This window comes from Podarcis cretensis (genome assembly GCF_951804945.1).
Source record: "Podarcis cretensis genome assembly, chromosome: 16".
Taxonomy (NCBI): domain Eukaryota; kingdom Metazoa; phylum Chordata; class Lepidosauria; order Squamata; family Lacertidae; genus Podarcis; species Podarcis cretensis.
Genome location: NC_137186.1, coordinates 16,617,729 through 16,640,029, shown reverse-complemented (window position 1 = coordinate 16,640,029; position 22,301 = coordinate 16,617,729). Strand labels below are relative to the sequence as shown.

Below are 22,301 nucleotides of genomic sequence, written 5' to 3'. Positions count from 1 at the left end.
GCATTTGTAAACCAAGGTACCACTTAACTAGGGTGGAAGGCTCACAGAATATGCAATAATGTATAGTAACTTTTGAGCAAACACCCCCTAGGCTTTCCCTGTGTGTGCTTTGCGGGTGGGCAGGGACCGCAGGGTTGTCACTTTAACAACACGGTAACCAAGAAGTGCCCTTGATTCTTATTCTCAGGAATTTTGGGAGAAAATGTTCATTTCCCCACCCAGACCTTGCAGAAAAGTCGCCTTGAAAACAAAACACATCCACGTTGGTTGAGGGACTATATTTTGTGCTATTGTGACCACTAGGTGGCGGAAGGAGCAGGCGCATTTGAGTGAGTGAGGCTGTCCCTGGGTATAATTACTGGCCTCCGCCGGCGTTCTAGGATAGTTGCAGGGAGCGTCACGGAGGGACGATGGGAAGAGATTAGCGGAGGTTAAGTAGTTTATAAACAGGAAAAGATAATTAGGTATTCTTAAGCAGTATCAGGAGAGGCAGTTGTTTTAAATTAAAAAGAAAGAAAGAAGCAACTGAATATTAATAAAAGAGGTAGGAACAGATAATTGTTTAAGGATTGTGGGCTTTTCAAAGGTCTCCAAAGAAAACAGATAAACACAACTGCAAACTAAACCGCATTAGGACAGGAAATAATTTTGATTAAAAAGAAAATGGAAAGCAAACAGAAGAAGGAACTAAACCTTAAAAAAAAACAACCCAGGGGAAACGGTTAACTGTTGGCAGATTATGGGCATTTAAAAGTCCCAAAAAAAAGGCAGGTAAACAAAAGGCAGGTAAACAAAACTTACCGGTAACTGAAAAGTAAGAAAAATATAAAGATGAAGATTTTAAAGAAAATAAAGAAAAAGAAAACTAGAGAGGCCTTTCCATCTGAAGAAAGGGTTAGGCTTTTGTTGCTGAAGGTAGAAAAACCAAGACTGGGAAGACTTGAAGAGAGGAAGGAGCCATAGAAGATAGAAGGGTAGAAGGCAACTTAGAAGAGGATCCAGGAAGAGAGAAAAGGGAGGGAAGGAAAAGGAGCAAAATCTGTAACAACTGTGTCTGAAAAGGATAGCAAAGAGGAAGGAGGAGATGAAAAGGACAGAGATTTGTAATTGCAGCCATTTTGTGGCGGCTTCTCCTCAAGGACTTTGTGAAAGATGTTCTTTTTCAAAGGGATGCAGTGGGAAGGATTTCCTTAAAATATAAGGTGTCAAGGACTAAAATAAGCATCTGATACCCCAGCCTTAAAATGGGTTGGCATCTGGCACCTAATTCTGAAGTTAGGAAGAGTCATTCCAGCACCCGGTGCAAATTGGTGAAGCTAGAAGAGATACCGAAAAAATTGAGAAAAAAAGCAAGAAACCTGAGGGAAGAGCCTTACTTAGCTTTAGATCAAGAATGAAGGAGCAAATATGCGGTGAAGACGGTGAACTTCTCGGTAGTTGGTAACCTAATGGGAAGGCTCTGTAATCTTAGTTTTCCTTGTCAAGGGCTGTTTTGTGGGGTGCGGGGAGCAGGGGTGTTGGTGTTGTAGGTTTCTCTCTTTGCAGGCATAATTGCGCCCATTGTCTGTTGCCGAGAAGCTATTGCTGAGAAGCTAACAGGCAGTCTGCACATGCTTCGTTTCCGTCCCACCGGTTCCTGAGGTTAGCGTTTTTTTCCATCCAGCCCCGAGAATGGTTAGCTAGCATCTGCAACCCTCCCCAGAATGAGCGAGTCGAGAACCTGGTGGACAGACAGAACACTGCAGGTAGCAGCAGCAAAAGCACCCACAGAAAAAGGGGTGAGAGAAACCAGCCTGTTGGACTCCTGTTGCGGGCCTCCCGTGGAGGGAGGAGGGTAGGCACCCAAATCTTGTTTAGTTTTTGTCCCTTCAGGTGTGTTTGTGAATGTAGATCTAGAGGATTCCCAATGTTCCAGTCTTGATAATTAACTTAAGCAAAGAAAGGAAGGAAGCCTGTTGAGAATGATTCCAGTGTGGGGGAAAACAGGAGCCTTTTTGAGGAGGAACAACCTGCTGATGGCAGCGCTTAGAAAAAGAGGTGGCCGCCTCTTGGCACCTGGGAAGGAGCAGCAGCAGCCACTGGAGAGGAGCTTTTGCTTAGAGCAATGTCCAGTCGAGGATCTTGCCGGGGTCAAATTGCATGTTTTCTCTTTGGAAAGTGCTAAGTATACAACTTTCTTGACAATCAATCATGCTAGCCTTGATGGGGGGAGTGGGGAATGCACTGGGGAGAGGGATAAACACCCGCTTCATTCTAGCCTCTTTGCAGGTACTGTAGCATCCCCAGGTGGCTTGGTTTAGAACTGTAGTCCTGCAGTATTGGGCAAGGTCACCACCCCAGAGGCTGGAGCTCTCTTTGCCTAGGAAGAAAGGACAGTGCTTAAAGTTGGCGTTTGTGCTGGAGCCCTGGTCGTTCAGCCACTCCTTTCGGAAGAGCTGGGAACTTGAAAGCTAAGTTTTCCTTAGGGGGCTAAAAAGCAGAGAATTCTCCAGCGTCAGTGTATCATGTGGAAGGGGCTGTCTGGTTGGACGGGGGCGGGGCGGGTTTTAGGGAGGGCATGGGGGATGATAACGTGTTCTCGGATTCTTTTCCCAGGATAATCGTAACGTTAGGCCTGGAAAAAAATATGATTATTAAGCTTCTAGACTGGCAAGTACTTCATGAAATATTCAGAAAAGACTTTCCTTCCAAGTAACGGCCAATACTCATGGAAAGGTCTCTGTGAATCCCTTGGGTCCAAAATGAACAGAGCTGCTTCTCTTGCATTCCCTCTAAAGGGCAGGAGAAGAAAACAACTTGCAGATATGGAGGGTCTTGCGGGGGAGACCTGCTTAGCTAAGAGTTGGCAGGGGTGGGGTTGAACTCTTCATGCCTTTAGTGGTTTGTGGTTTTCTTTTGGCATTTTTTGCAGGTGCTTAATATGTCTTAATGCCACTGTAGAGGCTTCAGGGAGAAAGGAGGAGCTTAATGATCCTGGTGTGGGATTCCTTCTGATGGTAGCTTGTATAATTTTTCCAAGTAAGATTCTGCTTTTGATTGCTTTGTCTTGTGTATGAGTTCCAAGTCTAGGAATTATTTGCATTGATGAACATTCTTGCGTAATGAATTCTGTAACATACTGAAAACAATTCAACGTTAACAATGACAAGACTTAAACAGCTCATGTAAGCAGATTAATGATTAAGTCATACCATTAAAACGGAAAAAAAAGATTGTCTAATGCTCATAGTTCGATATGTGTCTTTGTCTTCTACGGGCAGTGGGGGGCTTGGTAGGGAAACATTTCTTGTCTAGCCCTTTTTCAGATCCGTCTTCAGAATACTAGCCTCAAGGAGCCTGAGAAATACAATGCCTCATAAGCAGAGGGAGCAGCTTCTTGGTGGAGGATAAGTAAAGGCAGAACCATCCTATGCTATTACTCCTTTGATTGATGGAAAAAAGTCCCAGATGTTAAACAAGTGAAAGTCCCGTGCCAACCAAGGGGGGAAAACCCACAAGGTCATAAGCAAGGAAGCAGGCAGATTTGAAGTGTGTGGATTGAGTATGAAATGCCATGATGATATTCTGTGAAATTCCCAAAATCAATGCAATGAGGAGGAGGAGTTGGCATTAAAGCAGTGAGAGAGATCCCATTTCTTCAGTGTGGGAGCAAAATTGAAAGAGAATCTTCAGGGGAGCGGCAAATAAGCTTTCTACCAAAGTGTGATGCCCATTATTTGATACGCAATATTGCTAAATCTTAATGGAATTGGAAGAGAGAATAATGCGATGTTGAAATATTCCTAAATCTAAATGGAAATGAAGAGAGAATAATGCAAAGCCACACTAGTGTTGGATCAAACGTGTGTTGGAGAGGAGAGGATGCGCCTTGTGCTGTTGTCCTTCTTTACCTCAGACAGGTGCTCAGCACTCCTAAGGAGAGGAAATGTGCTTCGTTCCATCGGGGAGCTGTATAAGCGAGCAGGCATCTGTTACAGATAAGTTTTACCTATTCTGCCAGAATTGCATGTCAGAAAGGTGGGTGGCTTAATCTTTCCAAGTTGTGGTAGGTGCCGGAGTCATTTGGATCAGCCCTACTGGCTGCTTGCTAACCACGCTTCTTGCTGGGTTGCCTATGGCCCCCAGTTGCCCTCAAAGGGGGAGCTACAGCTCTACTAATCTGATCATGCTTTCTGTTATTTCCTGGGCATCTGGGCCTCGCCTTGCCCACTTGATAGGAGCAGACCACTATAGGTGGCGCATCCCTGCCCTTTAGAGGGTGTATTCAATGCCAGTCCATTCGCAGAAGCATGCAGCAGAGAGCAAAGTAATGGTAGCATTCAAAGCACTTGTGCAAGACCTCCTAGAGGGGTGGCACATTAATACACTTGCAATAAAATGACCAAAGTCCTCCAAGAATAGGAAGTTGTCGTCTTTGTTCTTAAATAAACCATGCTGCTGCTGTTGATGTTGCTGTTGTTTGTGAATCGCTCTCGGGTTGTTTGGTGGGGGTCGGGGGGCATTCTTGTTGTTCTTTCAGACTCTTTCTCCGTGAACATCCCCGTCTTTATTGGACAAGCACAGAAATTGAACGGAAGACTGGTTCTCTAAATCAGGCAGGAAATCTTTGCAGCCTATTTTTCCTCCTTTCCCCATTCCACTGAGGCAGATGGTAGATCCAGGCACTTGGCATACAGAGGTCTTGTAACTAAGGAATATGATCTGACCAAGGGAGGAGTTCTAAAATGCTTAAAACTAGACCAGTGGGGGAAAACACTTAGCGGTTTGGGGTAAGTAAATGCCTAAGTTCACATCTTGCAGCTGAAGAAGCTGTGTTCTTCCCAGAACTTGAGCCTTGGCAATTTTACCAGGCAAATATCCAGACACAGGAGGAGGACAGAATTAGTACAAGTGTGTACGTCTGTGTACTTTAAACTAAAGATTAACACTTGTTGGTCTTGCCTAGCATTGCCTATGTAGAAACTTGCATGCCCCTTTGATATGCTTGCCATCCATCTCCTGTAGTGCTAGCGCTGTCATCTCTTTCCAGTTAACAACATGCAGGGCTGGGCTGAGGGGGGTGATATGGGGGCAACTGTTTCAGTGTCTTGTTTCAGAGGCTTCATCTCATAATGCCTAGACCCTAACGCACCATTTGTGAAGCTGCTCAGGATGATGACACTCTCCTGTTGCCACATTCTCTGTGTGCATGTGAAGACCTTTGCAGTGAGTTGACTGACGCTAGTACACTTAACAGCTGTTCTGACTTGATCACCTTGGGGGTGGTGGGAGGGGCTCACATTGTCCCAGCTCTTCTTTTTTGCAGACTTCACAGAGAGAAGCGTGTCTGAAGCAGATCTGTTCAGTTGGCAAGTAATAAATGATGGCAGTGTGCTTGATCTGCTTGCATAGAGAATATGAATCTGCCTCCTTTCCCTTGTGTGGAGTAGTGATTGTTGAAGGAGAAATAAATCGCTGAGTGACAAAATGCCTGTGGTTTGAAAGGAGCTCTTGAATCCGATGTCCAGTAAAAACCCTGCCGTGTAAACGCTCGTTGTATGACTGAGAGACACGTGCATTTTGACTGTGCTGCTTTAGGTAACCTGCTGTTTTGTTCTTCTTTGGCTGCTGGGGGAGGGGGAGAGGGTACTGAAGCCTTTAAGTCTCTTCCAGATGCATCTTCACATCTCACAGACACCAGAAATAAAACCCTTCCAACCCAACAAACCACCAAGAAGCGAACATCACATTCCACCAGTTAGTGGTCGTATTTTCCGTGCAATGCTTTTGTGTGGGTCTCTCCTTTTTCAGTTTCCTCACAGTTCTGAGCAACAGCACACAACACCCCAATAAAGCCAGCTCTCCTCGAGGAGCCACAGAAGTCATGGCAGTAAGAAACAGTGGTGGTCAAAGCACTTTTGTATGGGATGAGTGGGAGGGGGCTGGTGACAAACCAGTGTCTCTAGATTGCTTTTCACAGACCAGTAGAAGGAACTGCCAGACACAAGAATTCACACTTCAATGGACAAAAGAACAGGTGAACCACATTTTCTCTCTTTTCACAGCAGGAATCGTGAAGCTAGAATGTTAAGAGACTGGGAAGTTTTTAATGCATCTTCCCGTTCTGCCTCTGTAGGTTCAGCTTCATGCTGAAACCCCAATCACAATGGGAGTAAATACTGTATGTGAATTCCATCCTTAACGGATACTTGAGGCAATGGTGGGTTGAGACCCGATAAGCTTTAACAGCTGAAAGGGATCCCCACTGAAAGAGGAGCTTCATGCTCCAAAGCCTCTCCAGACACCTTGTAATGCAGAGTTGGAGTGGAGGCAGAACTAATGGCAAAGAATTGAAGAACCTCCTGAGAAGACTGGCTTGCCCAGTGTCATTGGCAGGATGGGGCCCTTTGTGATAACACTGCAATGGGCTGGCAGAATTGCCACCAGTCTATAAGGTGTCTGTGGCCATGGTGGTGCTAACACTGAATTATGGCCATCTTTGAGTTTTTTAAATCACTGACTTGACAAGAACATTAAGAGGTTTTGTGGGGGGTGGGATAATGCCACAACCCGCTTTTTTGCTAAGAATCTTCCAGGAACAGCTATTGCGCACATAACTCAGCCAACACAAAGCGTTGACACCATACTAAAGCTTGGATCCTCTCCAGTACTTCTGTTCTCAAGGTAATCCGTTAAAATAACAATTTCAAAATTAGAGCTAGCAAACGGCTTGTTTGGCCAGTAACTTCTCACTCCAAAGCTAACATCGCAGTTGAAGGAAGGTAACTACTGAAACCCTTGATGTTATCCGAGAGCAAAATACTGATGATACGACAGGCACAGACTCTGAACAAGTAAACATCTAAATGCTGTATGATAAAAGCAGTAACCAGCGGTTGTACGTGTTGTGTTTGTGGGACATAATGGGTGGGTACCATGTGCTTGGCTAGGCAGATTTCCAGTTGTGATCCACAGAGTGGCATTGGGGAGGGTGTTGCAACTCTTGTGCTAAGACTCTTTCAGGTCGCAATAAGGGAGTAGTCGGAAGCGGAAGCTTTATGAAGCAGATTCCTTCAAATCTCCAAATCTCTCTTAAGGTTTTTCTTTTCCTGAGAGAACAATCTTGTGTTTTCTCAGGTTTTGCTTTTCACCTTGCTGCATTACAAAAAAAAAAAAAAAGCAAAAGACACTGGTGGTCGGCACTCCTGGTTTCCAGGATGGGGTTCAAGTCCCTGCGGTGTCCTTGCTTTGCTTCCAATGCAACTCCTATATGTTTCACCTCTTTCTGTCCTTTCTGTGCTTTTGTGATTTAGCAAAGATTATAGGATGTGATTTTACTGATAGATTTCCTATAAGGACATTGCATATGATTTAAACACAGTAAGAATTATATTAGGCAATTGCTCCCATTTCATTAACTCACTATTTGTGTGTGTGTGGTGCTGGCAAAATTGTCATGCTCACTTCTGTATGTTTTTGATAATAGGTAGGGATTCGTCCTCTCTTTAGATCAAGGTGTATATGTATGGTAGGAGATGCTGCCTGCTTGACTTGTGATTTTGCGGTCTGAAACATTATGTATAGTAAACCAAGCTTTCTTTCTTAACGTGTCTCTAGAGTCTCCACCCCCATCATTCTGCCCGGATGCAGAGGTCCAGCGCCAAGAGCCTTCTGGAGGTTCCCACCCTGCGAGAAGCAAACTTACAGGGAACCAGGCAGAGGTCCTTCTCGGTAGTGGCGCCCGCCCTGTGGAACACCCTCCCATCAGATGTCAAGGAAATAAACAACTATCTGACTTTTAGAAGACATCTGAAGGCAGTCCTGTTTAGGGAAACTTTTAATATTTGATGAATTACTGTATTTTACTATTTTGCTGGAAGCCGCCCAGTGGTGTGGTATAACTAATAAATTGTTGTTGTTGTTAATTTGTTCGCCTCTAAACACTACTGGCTTGCCTGCCTGGCATTTAAAAGGTCTTTAGGATCCCCAGCCCAGAATAAAATAAAGTATCGGGTGTCAGGAGTTTTATTTAGGCAAGAATAGGGGGAAACACATCCATGAACTTACACATATTATAACCCCAGCAAAAGACCCCAAACCCTCTGTTGGTGCATGCATATGTATGAATACACGTTGGACACGTATGTGGGTTTAGACACAAACTGTTAACAGTTCCATTTCAAGTCCAGAGAAGAGCCATTCAATGGTGTTATTTTCGTTTATTGAGCTTTTATTAATGCCCTTGAATTTTCTGATGTATGGGAAGCCAGGCTATAAAGTCTGTAAACATTAAAAATGTGAAGAGGATCAAGATGATGATGGATAGGAAAGAGAAAACAAATTCAAGTGCCAGCTTGGCCAATGGACAGAGATAATGTAAACCTAAAGAAAAATCTCAGACTTGATTGAACATGAAACATTTAATGCTTTTATACATGAAACATTTAATGCTTTTATACATCCCTCATAAGATTTTCCAAGAGGGTACATAAGGAATGGAACTTTTGTTGCTTGTGAAGAAAAAGACGTACTCATTCTCTCTCTAGTTGAGTTTTCCCTGTTGCACTGATAACACAAAATAAATATAGCAAGATTTTCTCTCCCTATATACCCACTAACTCACCAAAAACACTTTGTTCTGTCAGAATCAAACCATGGCCATACTCATGCTTTTGGAAAGGTCCAGTGATGAATGAAGTATTAAAACCTTTTGAAGAAGAATAATTAAAATCCTACAGGAGCAACATCTAATTCTGATTTTACATGGCAAGCCAAAATATATTAACTGGAAAAACTACAAATTTTTCACTGGATAAAAATATAATAAACTAGCTAACTAGTCTATATAAAAGTGTCTTTTGAAAGCATCTACAAAAGATAAAAGACTAAGTAGTTGAAATTGAGAAACTTTTAAGGCAGAAAGAGGTTTTTTAAAAAAAAGTTATCAAAATACTCTGTGCAGTTTATAAATATGCACAATTTTGAGCATACAGTCTGGGGCAGCATTTGCGATGGAGGTAAACAAACTGCTCAGTAATGGCCCATAGCTTAAGATGCATTGTAAAAATTAACCGATTGCAGCCTTGTACCTCTTGATGCAGCAAAAGGCACTTAGCTAGGTGATTTCTGAAATAGAACCAAGAAAATAGGTTTCATTTGTCTGCTTCTTGACCCCCTAGTGTTAAGGAAGATGACTGCAAAGAGGAACTTTACGAACAGCTTCCTCTTTGAAACCCTAACCAAATCTGACTACACCTGCAACACATATGCCAGTGACTCTGGCCTTGGATTCCAAACCTATCCTAGGTGCTGTGAATGACTAACATGCCTCTTAAATAAAGTCCAAAATGTCTGTCAAACACCCATTTAGTTCAAGGTTGGGGGACATGTTGGAGAGGGGCCTCCGGTTGTTTCTGGACTGCAATTCCCATCATCCCTGACTACTGGCCATGCTGTCTGCCGGGGCTGATGGGAGTTTGGAGTCCAACAGCATCAGGATTCCCATCCCTGATTTAGTGTTTGAAATGAAATACATTTTAATGCTTTCTGACCTTGCTCTATAAATATGCCTACTAGTTTTGGGAGCCATTTTATTAGGTGACTAAATTAAGAATTGCTCATTTCCATTATCCAAAGAGTACCTTCACTTTTAAAACAAAATTACATTTTATATGTAGATTACAAAACCAAGGGGCGTCAACAGAGGGCCATCGAACAGATGCAACCATTTCTTTTTAACACCAGTTTTTAAGGAATGCGTCGTGTTCAGAGTCCGTTTCCTCTCAAATGCTCCTGGGTGGTAAACGCTGCTTGTACATCCCTGCAATAGCTTTGGCTGTGCTGTAGATCATCTGTCGACGGGACATGCCGGTGAATGCAGAGTGCCAATCCGTTCTGTTGACGTGCAGTAATTGCTTCTCTATCACTTCTCCCACTGTCACCAACAAACCTGACCATCTTAGGTTATAATCTTGAGGAGTTAGACTTTGAGCCTGTGAAATAATTTAAATCGGGAGTGAGTACAGGAGAAAAGGAGAAGCACCCGGACAAGTTCAACCTCCTCTGGAGCTATATCGCCATAGTTCAAAGTTCATTCAAAAGCATAAATAATACTGCTGCTGGCATTTGACTTAACAAGTGTAACAGTCAAAGTTCTACAGCAGCTATAAGGTCTATAGAAGTTCTATAGAATTTAAAGTGCTGCTAGTAAATTTGTTGTGAAACGAACCTCTGGTTTAACAGGCTAAGGGACAACAGAAACACTTAGTTTTCTCCTTTTCAGGAATAAATTGGCGAAACTTTCACTCGGTGACAGCATATAGGCATTTTTTCACAGCACCATCAGTGCCCATGACTAGGTTCTCTGAGTTGAGGTTGAAAGTACGTTTAGCACAGAGCAGAGATGGCTAGAAGGCTCTCACATCTGCTTTCTGTTGCTCCAGAGGGTGGAAGTGAAACCAATGGGCCCAAATCAGAAGAGGAATCTCACTAAACACAAGGAGCCTGCGATAGCTCAGTTGGTAGAGAATGAGGAGACTCTCAGAGCTGTGCGTTTGAGCCCCCCATTGGGCAAAAAGATTCCTGCATTCCAGGGGGTTGGACTAGATGGTCCTTGGGGTCCCTTCCAACTCTACAATTCTGTGATTCTGAGCCTCCTGGCAATGCAGGATGTTCAAAGGTGACTCAGAATGAATGAGGCTGACTCGCTGTGGTTTCTAAGCCCTCCAGCGTACAGATCATCTTAAGAAACATCCCCCAATGCTTACTGCCAGCTCACTCACAAATGTTCAATATATTAAGCGGTATAGATATCAATCAATCAATCAATCAAATGTAATCCACATTATTTTTAAAAATATATGCAATGAAAGAGACACTAAAGGTGATAGAATTTAATGGCAATCATTTTTAGAAGTGTGTACAACTAGAGTGATATTCTGGGGTTCTTGGCTACCATCCCTTAGAAGAGGCTTTACCTGCTGCGTTGGAAAAGGATTCAGCCCCTTAGAGATTAAAACTTACCTGTTGTACATATTCCAAAGGCACTGGCGTTGCTTGTGTAAATGTTTCGAGGTGAATGCCATGGACGGGATCTTCGACAATTAGGCAGCCAATATCAAACCATCTGTTACAGTGACAAAAAGTTTATTATCAAATCATATTAAATACGAATTCCGCGTATTAACTGTCTAGAGAGCTTAGTAGTTTTGAAAGGCAGGCAGCCAAGTCACCTCCACTAACACTTTCCCTTTGGAAACAATTTTTAGTTTTCCCAGCCAAAAGCTAACAAGGAATAACTAGCTTTTGTTCCAGAATTTATAGTCACGTTCCAAACTCTAAGGAAGTTAATTACAAAATGTCAGAGGTCTGTTCCGGCAGGGTTTTGCTTGCTAAACATTGCAGGATCTGGCCACGCTTGAAAGTGAATTATTTAATTATGGGTTATGCAAACTATGCCCAGTTTTAAGCACTAGGGACAAGAGGGTGAATTATACCAAGCAACTGCAACAGGCAGACAACTCTTATTTCAGCTCCTGTTTAGAGTATCAACAAGTCCTGTGGATATGATAGTAATTGACTTTTATCTTGAGTAACATGTTAAATGGCCTTACTTGTCAGGAAGCAATTCCGCAATGAAATTTTCCACAGACACGGCAGGCTGCTTCTCATGAATGACTCCTGTCCTGCGCAAGCTGTCAATCCTTTCTTGAGCTCCCTAAAGGACAAGGAAAAGAAGCAGTCAATACAGCTCTCATTCAGCACTTACTGCTTGCGATGAACCTTAGCCAAAAGCAAAATCAAGGATCTTAAGTAAACCAACTACAAATATTCAAGTTTACAGAAGGGAAATGGGACGCTCAACTGCAATCTCAGTGTGTCTTTGGTTCCTTAGTGACCAAGTCCTTATTTTGTGCTTTTATAAAAATGGATTAGGCTTTGTTTCATTTTTGTAGATTTTGTGTTAAAAAGAAAACATTGCCAAAGAGTTATTAGGTGCTACATTGTTGTGTATGAAACAAGTGAAGACACATTTTAAATGATTTTTTAAAAATATCACAAAAGTGATACAAATCTCCAGGAAACGACGGGAACTCGCCTTCAATCCAGCTGCGTAGCCAACTGGCTGTGGCGCAATGTTGGACTGCCCAGCTTCTCCTGTAACTGTGGCCATCCCAAACACTTCCTGAAAAGCTTCTCTTACAGCAGCAACCTTGACTTCTTTAGTAGAAGTGACAACAATGTCCAGTTCTCCTCCAGATTCTATAACAAAAAAACATTAAAACATAATCCTATACAGGCAGATACATTCAGACCGTGGGGTGGGGTGGGAGAGAACTTGTGCTTGCCAGTCAGGATCCCTCCCTTTTCTTGGCAAAGCAATTATCTGGAGATGGACCAGGGTGCATATTTATTGTCATCTTTCACACACATGTCTCAAGGCAATGCACTATATATATTTAAAATGGCACAGAAAACAGCAGACAGCAGCAACTAACTTAAAAAAAAACCTATACAATGCAGACACTCATGGCAGACACACACACCAGTCTAGGTGTTGACAGAACAAAAATGTCTTCAATTCTTTTCTGGAAGGTGCAGATAGCAGGCACATATCACGACACCTGCAGCCATGCTAAAAGCCCTGCATGATGCTCTGCTATGGTTTAGTGATGTGTATGAGTGGCTTCCATATGGGGTTACCCACTCCCCCACCTCCTGCATGGACAAGAGCATGGAAGCTTCCACAATGCTGTTTGTCAGGTCATCCAGACCAATTGTTAATCCTCATTACGGTTACCTTCAAACAAACCAACTTCAAACCATGGCTTCAGGAAGCCAACTTGTTTAAACTAACCATAGTTAAGACTGATGACTGTTCTAGGTCTGAATGACATGCCAAGCTGTGGTTAACTGAAAGTGGAAGCAAAATATTCCCCCCCCCCACCGTTCTTCTCCCGACCATGTGTGAGAAAGATGGGTGAGTGGGGGAGCACATAAGGCTGGGAGGAGGCCAGCTAGACACTTTCACTTATCACAAAATCATATGCAGCCATTAGCTGCTACAACTTTTTTAAATGTCAGCCTTCAACACTTATGTACAACGTGGTCTCTCTCTACATGGCTTGCTAAGAGAAGCACACAATTACTTTAGACAAGTTTTTGGTCCTGTTTAACTAGAGGCTTTTCATGGGGGAGGAGCCCTTTCCCAAAAAGTCCCGCCACTAGATACCCAATACTATCAAATTAGCGGTCGTTGTAACTTCCTTTATGAGTTCACTCTTCAAAACACACCGGTAGCAACATCAGTGAAGCTTGTATTGCTATGAAGATGCACTTGGCAAATCTGCAAAATGCCTCCACTGGCTGTGTGGCCTGATGTTTGCAGGAGGAGCTAAGATTGTGATCCATCAGTTTAGAAACAGAAAGAGACAATGTCTCATCAACCAACAACCCCAAAAGAGAGGCTTTGCTGCAGCCTAGGTTTGTGAGGGCCCTGAGTAGGATGAGTTGCATGCTGCCCGCCCCCCAGCCCACAGGCTTTCTCCACTTACTGATATAGGGAGCCATGCCAGGATCCAGAGTCGTGATCATTGTCTCCATTGAGTGCTTGGTTTTATCCAGCACGGACTTCACCACAGGATTCCCTGCCACACCCTGCAGGGAAAAGGCACAACTCATTCAGCTCATTTTGCTCTCAAGGCTATGCCTGATTCAGCCATTTGCTTCTTGCAGATGTTGTATTTCAGACCCTCCAAGTGTTCCTAATTTCCTGGGACAGTCCCAGATTTACAGAAGCTATCCCAGTTTCTGATTTGATCCAGAAATGTCCTGCTTTCCCTTAGGACATCCCTACTTTCATCGGAGAAATGTTAAGAGGGGACATCTATATTTTCATCAGAGAAATGTTGCAGGGTGCGGCATTTTTTACTCTGGGATTGCTACTGAGATGAAGAGCGGCTTGTCAATATCTTATACATGTAAATATATTACGCTAGCTCAGGGAATGCAAAACACAAGCAGAGAGAGAGAGGGCACGCATGCTGGCCCCACTCTCAATATCTCTCTGTGCCCCAACACCATGTGCTCAAACTCAGAACACTCTATAAACTACAGTGGTACCTTGGTTTGCATACGTCTTGGTTTGCATACATTTTGGATTACAAACACATCAAACCCGGACGTATGTGTCCCGGTTTGCAAGCTTTTTTTGGATTACAACCCATTTTTTTTTAATGACAATTTTTGGGGGGAAGCCCTGTTGGCGAAAGCGCGTCTTGGGTTACAACCTGTTTTGGTTTACAAACAGACCTCTGGAACGGATTATGGTTGTAAACCAAGGTACCACTCTATTCTCATGGCTACAACACCAGCCTAATTAATTTTTTTTTACTCCCCGCTCCCTTCCTGCTCTGTGTAGCATCTTGCCTGATGCCTCACTTCTGTAATATATGCTTGGTCACAAAGAAACTATTGTCTGACTATGTGGTTTGGAGGCTTTTCTTATGGACCAGCAGCACAGCTACCTTTGCTTTTCAGCCTTACTTTGATAAAGCCCCACAGTCCTCCTCCAGCAGATGCGTCACTCTGCACAACAGCTCCCCGGGGATCTTCGTGTTCCTCTGGGAAAGTGATTGAAGAGCCTGCTCCAAAGCCAGGTGCCAGTGGGGGTGGCCCACAGGGCTGCTGTGATGCCGGGCCAGTGAAGACACCTGAAAACCAACAGCAAGGAAACGTTTTGCATAACCCACCATGGTTCACAACTGCTGTAACCTGCCTTTTCTTATTCAACAATTAAAACAATACTGCACATCTTCAATTTTCCAGAAAAAAAAACCTATTTATGTCAAAAGACCTTTACCAGTTTAAAGACACAATTTGAGTTTGGAGGTAACTGTACAATGAAGAGACTGCCACATTCTGACCACGTAAAACTAGTGGCAGTTTCAACCCTCACACAGGCCTCTTTCCAACCTCCATCTTGGCAAGCAAGAGGCATTATCACAGTTCAATAATACCTTGCTTTTTATTATAATATTTATTAATTTTTACAATTTAATAATCCAATAAAAACCACATTAAAACATTCCAAATTACAATACAATAAAAAAACCAAATATAAATGCCAAATTTTATATCTTTGGGTGACTTCCCATGCTGTGAATTTCACGAAGTGCTGATCATCTAATATCACATTGCTTTTCTTAATTAATCAACAAGCCATTCTGATGTTATCAATAACCTTCCAGCCTGGCTAAAGTACCTGAGGAGAGCTGGGAAATGTGGGCTGGGGAATGTCCTAAGGGCTGTATATATCTCACAGCCTAGAAGTCAACCTCACACTTGCAATATAGTGTTTGTGGGTTTAAAAAGTGGCTGAAAACAGCTTGGGACCAAGTTAGATCTGTAAGACCAGGTAATACACTGGTCTTACAGATGGGGCCATTCTGACCATACCGTTACCCACATAGCTCCATCTGATGTTCGTGTGGAGAGGGAGTGTTCTCTGTTGTGGAGCCTGTAATGCGGAACACTCTCCCCAATGAGAACAGGTGAACAACAACTGTTGGGTGTTTTCACAGTCAACTGAAGACACAGGCTTGCTTTGACCCTTACTGCTGGTCTCTGGTGTTTTATTGTGTTTTAAATATTCTGTTGGGAGTTGCCCAGAGTGGCTGGGGAAACCCAGCCAGATGGGAAGGGTATAAATTATTATTATTATTATTATTATTATTATTATTATTATTATTATTAAATATAAATCAGTGGTGATTTTACTCATGGTATTGACAATTGTTTTTCTTGGACATTATTAAGTTTTATCGCTATGTGAATCACTTTGGTTTTCCATAATTGAAAAGCAGCATAGAGAACATTTAATAAGTAGCATTTAAAAATAAAAGGGAGGAGGGAAGGCAACCCACGTGAGCATGGCCTACATAGATATGCATTTCCTGGTCAAGGTCCACGCATGGTGGGGCAAGGGTGCAGGAGCCAGCCCCAAGCCATTTGGAACCAGCCAGCATTTCCTGGGAGAGAATCAATACTGGTTTCCTTGGTAAAACAACAACCAATATAGATAAACTCTTGTTTTAAAAAGCCAAGCAAAAACACTATGGTTACCGGTGACTGAAGGTGCAGAAAACGAGGGCATCAGGGGCGTCTGTGGTGCTCGTCCCGCATGGCCTTTGGTGATGTCATGGGTCGATGCCATAGAAAACCCTGATATGGGAGGACCAGTGGGAGGGGCAGAAAGCACAGGGCCAGGAGTTGAACTCAGGGGTGGAGGGGATGAGAACTGGGGACGGGGGCTGCTGAAAGGGGACGAAGCGACTGGCGGTGTCATCATGGGTGGCCTCGAGGTCCCAAGGGAGGCACCTGCTGAAAGGGCCATGGGAGGCACGAAAGGCAAAGGCACCGGGGATGTCGTCATGGATGGAAGAGAGGAGCCTGCAGAAGATGGCAAAGGCGAGGAAAATGGTGCTTGGGAAGGAGGAAAAGAGGAGGGAGGAGGGAGGGAAGGAGTTAAGGCTGAGGGCGAGAGAGGAAAAGGAGAAGGCAAGTTTTAGTAGAGGGGCTTTTTTAAACTTTTAGAATGATACAAACAAAAGATCTGCAGCAGAATAATAGAACTAAAACATCTTATATTTGTAGCAGATTAGCAAGTAACTTATAGTAAGGAAATAGCCCAACAGCTAAGAAGTCAATGATTAACCATGTGACACAATGCATAGCCAGCTCTTCCTGTGCAAGCAAAGGTTTATTACTGAGATGCAAATATTAAGCATTTTCATCCAATGAAGTTATAATTTAGAGATCAAACGGCATATGCTTTAAAATGCAATTGAAGCAGGTCATTGGATTGAAATGTTAACACGAATTTAAGTGACACTTTAAGCTCAAATGAAAACCCTCCCCAGTTAATTAGTGCGGCTGGCAGCAAGCAAAGGCTCCAGACCCTTGAAGTTAGAAGAGCTCCTCCTTTCCTTCTGAAATACCTTTTCTAAGCTCAATCTACTTCTTGAACTAAACTACCACTCTGACTTTGATTTGCCAAGACAATGGCATGTAAGATAACACTCAGCTGAGAGCAGCATCTCATGAGTGCACTTTCCCAAATGCAGATGTATCTTGAATTCGGCTTTCCGGCCATGGGTGGGTGTGTACCAGTGGTTCCATTCCTGTCAATGGTGTATGCTGGGTTCATATGCACATGTGGGCATGCATGTACGTTCAGACATACACCTCATAACGCAAGGTGCTTTGATGTCCCAAGATCAGCCCATAAACCGGCTATTCCCCCCGTATCCTAAAATGAATGTCTGATACCCCAGCACAATTTCATAAGGAAGAAATGTATTTCTTAGCATCTGCTCAAACTCTTTGTGTCAGCCAAGGAGCTGTTGGGAGGGGCAAATAATAAAGTATAAAGCTATCTGCCACCTACACATGTATTTATATAGTCACAGCTTTCTTGACTTCTTGTTGTATTCCTCCCTGGGACCAGCTAATGAAAGGTGAGTTAGAAATACTACAAATAAGCAACAAATTAAATACTTAAAAAATAATGTGGAAAAGTTTATTGGACTGGGTCCAGATTTCTCCTGAGCAGAGTTCCCCTCATGGGATGCTCACCTGAAAGTGGGGGGGGGGGCAGATTACTTCTGCCAATCTCTTCTTCCCTTGCAGCCCCCTAAAATGCTGCTCTGAATGTTTGCAAGACCCTCCAGGACAGACTGAAAGGCAGGACTGCAAAAGGGGCTAGCAAAAAAACCCTCCACCCCCACGTCCAGCAGGATCCTCCACTGGATCCGAGTCGCTTCCAGAAGAGAAGGAGCCCTTCTTTCACCAAACAGAAGGAACTGCAACCTTTCCTTTTACTGACTCAGAACTACTAAATTTAAAAGGAAAAACCCCCATGTGAACAAACAAGACTAGTCACTGATGAAACACTTATACCTAATGAGACTGGGGCAGTGGTGGTGGGTGCAGGCCCCGCCCCCGCTGTGCTCAGTGGGGGCGTTCCAGGTGGAGTCGTCTCTATCCCGCTCTCTTCCATCATTTTCCTTCAACAACACAGAGCTGGAAAGAAAGAGAAAATGGATTGAAATGAAACAGACAGCTGCTGCATCGTGTACATCTAGTACTGGCTGCTTAAAACTGCCAATTTACAGGACCAGCAGTAGGCCAAACCTCTGTCAGTACTTAAAATATGTCAGTACTCAAAGTCTGACTCAGAGGTGTCTGAACTTCCACTGTGTTCAGACACACAGAAGAACAACAGCTGGTGCAATTTTTCCAACCTGGTGCCTGATAATTAGGATTTAAAGTGTGGGTGCATGGACAACAATGAAAGTTATAATACACATAGCTTCTCGGCAAAATTCTGAAGAGGTTATTCTGAAGATAAGTTTGTGTGACCCTCAAGCCAAGGAGATAAGTAATTATACAACCTTTAGAAGACATCTGAAGGCAGTCCCGTAGAGGGACATTGTTTAATGTTCTATTATGTTTTTATGTATGTTGGAAGCCGCCCAGAGTGACTGGGGCAACCCAGTCAGGGGGTAGACCATTATTATTATTATTATTATTATTATTATTATTATTATTATTATTATTTAAAGGTAAAGGTAAAGGGACCATTAGGTCCAGTCATGACCAACTCGGGTTGCAGCGCTCATCTCGCTTTACTGGCCAAGGGAGCAGGCGTACAGCTTCCAGGTCATGTGGCCAGCATGACTAAGCCGCTTCTGGCGAACCAGAACAGCACACGGAAACGCCGTTTACCTTCCCGCTGGAGCGGTACCTATTTATCTACTTGCACTTTGACGTGCTTTTGAACTGCTAGGTTGGCAGGAGCAGGGACCGAGCAACGGGAACTCACCCCATAGCGGGGATTCGAACCACCAACCTTCTGATCGGCAAGTCCTAGGCTCTGTGGTTTAACCCACAGCACCACCCGCGTCCCAATTATTATTATTTAGGATGTCCCTATTTTCATCAGAGAAATGTTGGAGGGTATGGTGTCTGGGGGGAGGAGAGAGGAATATTTAGTCCAGGCATCCTTCATCAGCCTAGCCTACCTCACAGAGCTGTTGTGATAACCCGGGGCAAAATTCACCTTCTCTTAGCCTAATTTACCTTACAGGGCTGTTGTGAGGATGGAATTGGGAGAATGGGGTGCCCACCCTGAGCACTCAACCACCCATTTGGGTCAGGTATGAATTCTGGGCCTTCTACTGTCTAACAACCAACCACCACTACTGGCGGGGTGGGGTGGGGAACCAGCATGGAAGTGAGAAGCAATCTCCCCCACCCTTCCCACCTTGGCTCCCTTTGTACAAGGGCGGGGAAGTGGAGGCTCCAGGCGTTGAGACTACAACTCCCATCATCCTCATCGTCCCTGACAACTGTCCAAGCTGGAGCCGATGGGAATTGCAATTCAACAGCAGGGTCCGTCTGTCCCCCACCCTACCACCCTGGTCCTTTGTACACTGCTGAAGGATGCGGGGGGGGGGGAGTGTTTGAAGGTCGCCTTTCAAGAACTACACTTCCCGCCATGCACCGGGGGGCCGCTTGCCTTGCGCACGCGCGCACCGGCGTCTGTTCTGCCACGTCTTTGCGCCCCGCTCACTAACTGAGAAGCTCTTCTTCTCCGTTCTACTACCCTCCCTCTCCTCCCTCGTCCCGTCGCCCTTGCTCGCGTGGCCGTTACAGGCAACGGCCGCAGCAGCCGTATCACTAACAGTAGTAGTAATAAAAACAAAAACAAAACCCACCTAAGAGTAAAAGCACCTCAGTCCCTCACGCGTACGCTTCCGCCCGCCAGCCCCTTTTTTCCTCGCCTCACTGAAGCGGTGGCGGGTAGGGAGGAAAGGGGTCGCCGCCGCGGCCTCCCACAGCCCGCCCGAGGGGGAAGCTCTTCTTCGCTCTCCCGGCTCCGGGGACTCAAAATGGCGGGAGGCGGGACCGGGGAGGCGGCGGCTTCAGCGGCAGCCGCAACAGCAACTACCTCCCCTCTCCTCCTCCTCTTCCTCCTGGGGACCTGCCACGTTCGCTGCGGCAGCGGGGAGGAGCAGCCGCGGGGCGGGAAAGGCTCGCGCCGCCTCCGCTTCTTTCCGCCGCGCCAAACCTCGCTGGAGGCTTGGTTGCCTTCATCGCACCTGCTCGTTTCACGGATATTTTTTAATTAGTTGGTATTATTATTATGAGCGAATTTTCCAAATTCTTTTTTTTTAAAATATATTTATTAAAATTTTTAAACATAAATGCAGAAATAAAAAACAATGAAACATATATAATAATATATTTTCTTAGCTTCATTGGACTCCCTCACGTCTCCCGCTCCCACTTGCATCATTGTCAATTCTTACCCGCAATTTATCATCTTGTTTACATTCTTATATCCCATTCATTTAAAATATAATCTATTAATCCTCCCAAAGGTTTATGTTTTTTCCTCAATCTCACTTGTCATCCTAATTCCATCTAGTTTAGTGGTGCTCAATTCTTTATGATCTAGCATCCTTCTTAACATTCAACCAAATTACAATGCTTTTTAAAATAAATCTTAAATTTCTTCCAGTCTTCTTCAACCTTCTCTTCTCCCAGGTCTCGGATTCTGCCGGTCATCTCGGCTAGTTCCATATAGTCTATCAGCTGCATCTGCCACTCTTCCAGTGTGGGTAGATCTTGGGTTTTCCAGTGCTTAGCGATAAGTATCCTTGCTGCTGTTGTTGCATACATAAAAAATGTTCGGTCCTTCCTTAACACCTTCTGGCCGACAATACCCAAAAGGAAGGCCTCTGGTTTCTTAGTGAAGGTATACTTAAATACCTTTTTCAGCTCATTATATATCATTTCCCAGAAAGCCTTCACTCTAGGGCAAGTCCACCAGAGGTGAAAGAATGTTCCTTCATTTTCTTTACATTTCCAACATTTATTATCAGACAAATGGTATATTTTGGCAAGTTTAACTGGGGTCATGTACCATCTATATATCATTTTCATTACGTTTTCCTTCAGAGCATTACATGCAGTGAAGTTCAACCCAATGGTCCACAACCTTTCCCAGTCCTCAAACATAATGTTGTGCCCAATGTCCTGTGCCCACTTTATCATAGCCGATTTAACCATTTCATCTTGTGTATTCCATTTTAACAGCAAGTTATACATTCTTGAAAGTACCTTAGTCTTAGGCTCTAACAGTTCTGTTTCCAACTTCGATTTCTCCACCTGGAACCCTAACTTTTTGTCATTTTTAAAGACTTCTTTAATCTGAGCTTAGTGTAGCCAGTCTCGCACTTTATCCTTCATTTTCGAATTTTCCAAATTCAGTTATCTCCTTTAATAATTCTAATATACCGAATCTAGAGGTTTTTTCAGGGTTAAGATAGTATCATCCAACAAAAGATTTTGTTTTTAATTTCGTTTGCCCACTTTTCTTCCCCTATTTTTGTCATTTAGTGGTTTCGGGGGAAATGCCATGAGAGAGAGAGAGAGAGAGAGAGAGAGAGAGACCCAAACTTTGTACCCTGCTCAGTTATAAGAAATACTGTATTAAAATCATTGCTTTTGAGTTTGCGGAAAGGGGGGGAGTAAGCCTTATGGTGAGATCGTTTTTAATTACTGGCCTAGCCAGTCTTGCTTAGGGTTGCCCTATTTCAAAAAGTAAAATGTTCCTAGTGTGCACAATTTTTTTTTTTTTTTTTTAGGAAACCACCAAAATTGTTTGCGCTGTGGGTTAAACCACAGAGCCTAGGACTTGCCGATCAGAAGGTCGGCAGTTCGAATCCCCACGACAGAGTGAGCTCCTGTTGCTCGGTCCCTGCTCCTGCCAACCTAGCAGTTCAAAAGCACGTCAAAGTGCAAGTAGATAAATAGGTACTGCTCTGGTGGGAAGGTAAACGGCGTTTCTGTGTGCTGCTCTGGTTCGCCAGAAGCGGCTTAGTTATGCTGGCCACATGACCCGGAAGCTGTACACCGGCCCCTTGGCCAATAAAGCGAGATGAGCGCCGCAACCCCAGAGTCGGTCACGACTAGACCCAATGGTCAGAGGTCCCTTTACCCTTAACCCAAAAATAGTGCTTTTAAGCTTTTGGAGCTGTTTCCACTGTTTTTCCAACACGTTGCCATACATGTGGGTTCCCCCCTGACTTTTAAGTGATTTCCACCCGGACACTCTTTCCAACGGCTGATTGCCGGCTGTGTCCGAGAAATTCCAGACTTATGGCAACTCTAGACTTGAATTGCCTGCAGAATGCAGAAGGGTGTTTCTGGCAGATGGCATAAATCCCTGTTCAAAAAGAACACTACACTAAAAT

At 44.0% G+C, this 22,301-nt stretch overlaps 1 protein-coding gene and 1 long non-coding RNA gene across 4 annotated transcripts; one reads left to right on the top strand and one right to left on the bottom strand.

Moving 5' to 3' along the window:
- The first annotated feature begins 65 nt into the window (after positions 1–65).
- LOC307205388 lies at positions 66–8,396 on the top strand. Its single transcript, XR_013833995.1, has 2 exons — positions 66–6,663; positions 7,597–8,396. It is a non-coding gene; the product is annotated as an uncharacterized lncRNA (long non-coding RNA).
- A 10-nt stretch (positions 8,397–8,406) lies between these two features.
- Positions 8,407–20,047, bottom strand: PRRC1 (proline rich coiled-coil 1). Of its 3 annotated transcripts, none has more exons than XM_079957690.1 (9): positions 19,758–20,047; positions 17,938–18,060; positions 16,102–16,509; positions 14,524–14,690; positions 13,533–13,635; positions 12,073–12,240; positions 11,592–11,691; positions 11,002–11,104; positions 8,407–9,971 (listed from the first exon to the last, which is right to left on the bottom strand). In XM_079957690.1, the coding sequence occupies exons 2-9, from the start codon at positions 18,038–18,040 to the stop codon at positions 9,762–9,764; spliced, it is 1,362 nt and encodes a 453-aa protein (XP_079813816.1). In that variant the 5' UTR covers positions 18,041–18,060; positions 19,758–20,047; the 3' UTR covers positions 8,407–9,761. The 3 variants fall into 3 exon arrangements, with proteins under 3 accessions (XP_079813816.1, XP_079813817.1, XP_079813818.1); XM_079957691.1 differs by lacking the exon at positions 19,758–20,047 and adding an exon at positions 19,304–19,453; XM_079957692.1 differs by lacking the exon at positions 19,758–20,047 and adding an exon at positions 19,100–19,208.
- Between the last annotated feature and the right edge of the window lie 2,254 nt (positions 20,048–22,301).

Excerpts from the sequence above, each read along its gene's own strand:
- PRRC1 (XM_079957690.1), bottom strand. The coding sequence starts at position 18,040 with ATGATGGAAGAGAGCGGGATAGAGACGACTCCACCTGGAACGCCCCCA. Across the intron at positions 16,510-17,937 it reads CACTGCCCCAGTCTCATTAG|CCTTAACTCCTTCCCTCCCT; the intron begins GTATAAGTGTTT and ends TCTCGCCCTCAG. Across the intron at positions 12,241-13,532 it reads TGGCATGGCTCCCTATATCA|AATCTGGAGGAGAACTGGAC; the intron begins GTAAGTGGAGAA and ends TTTTTGTTATAG.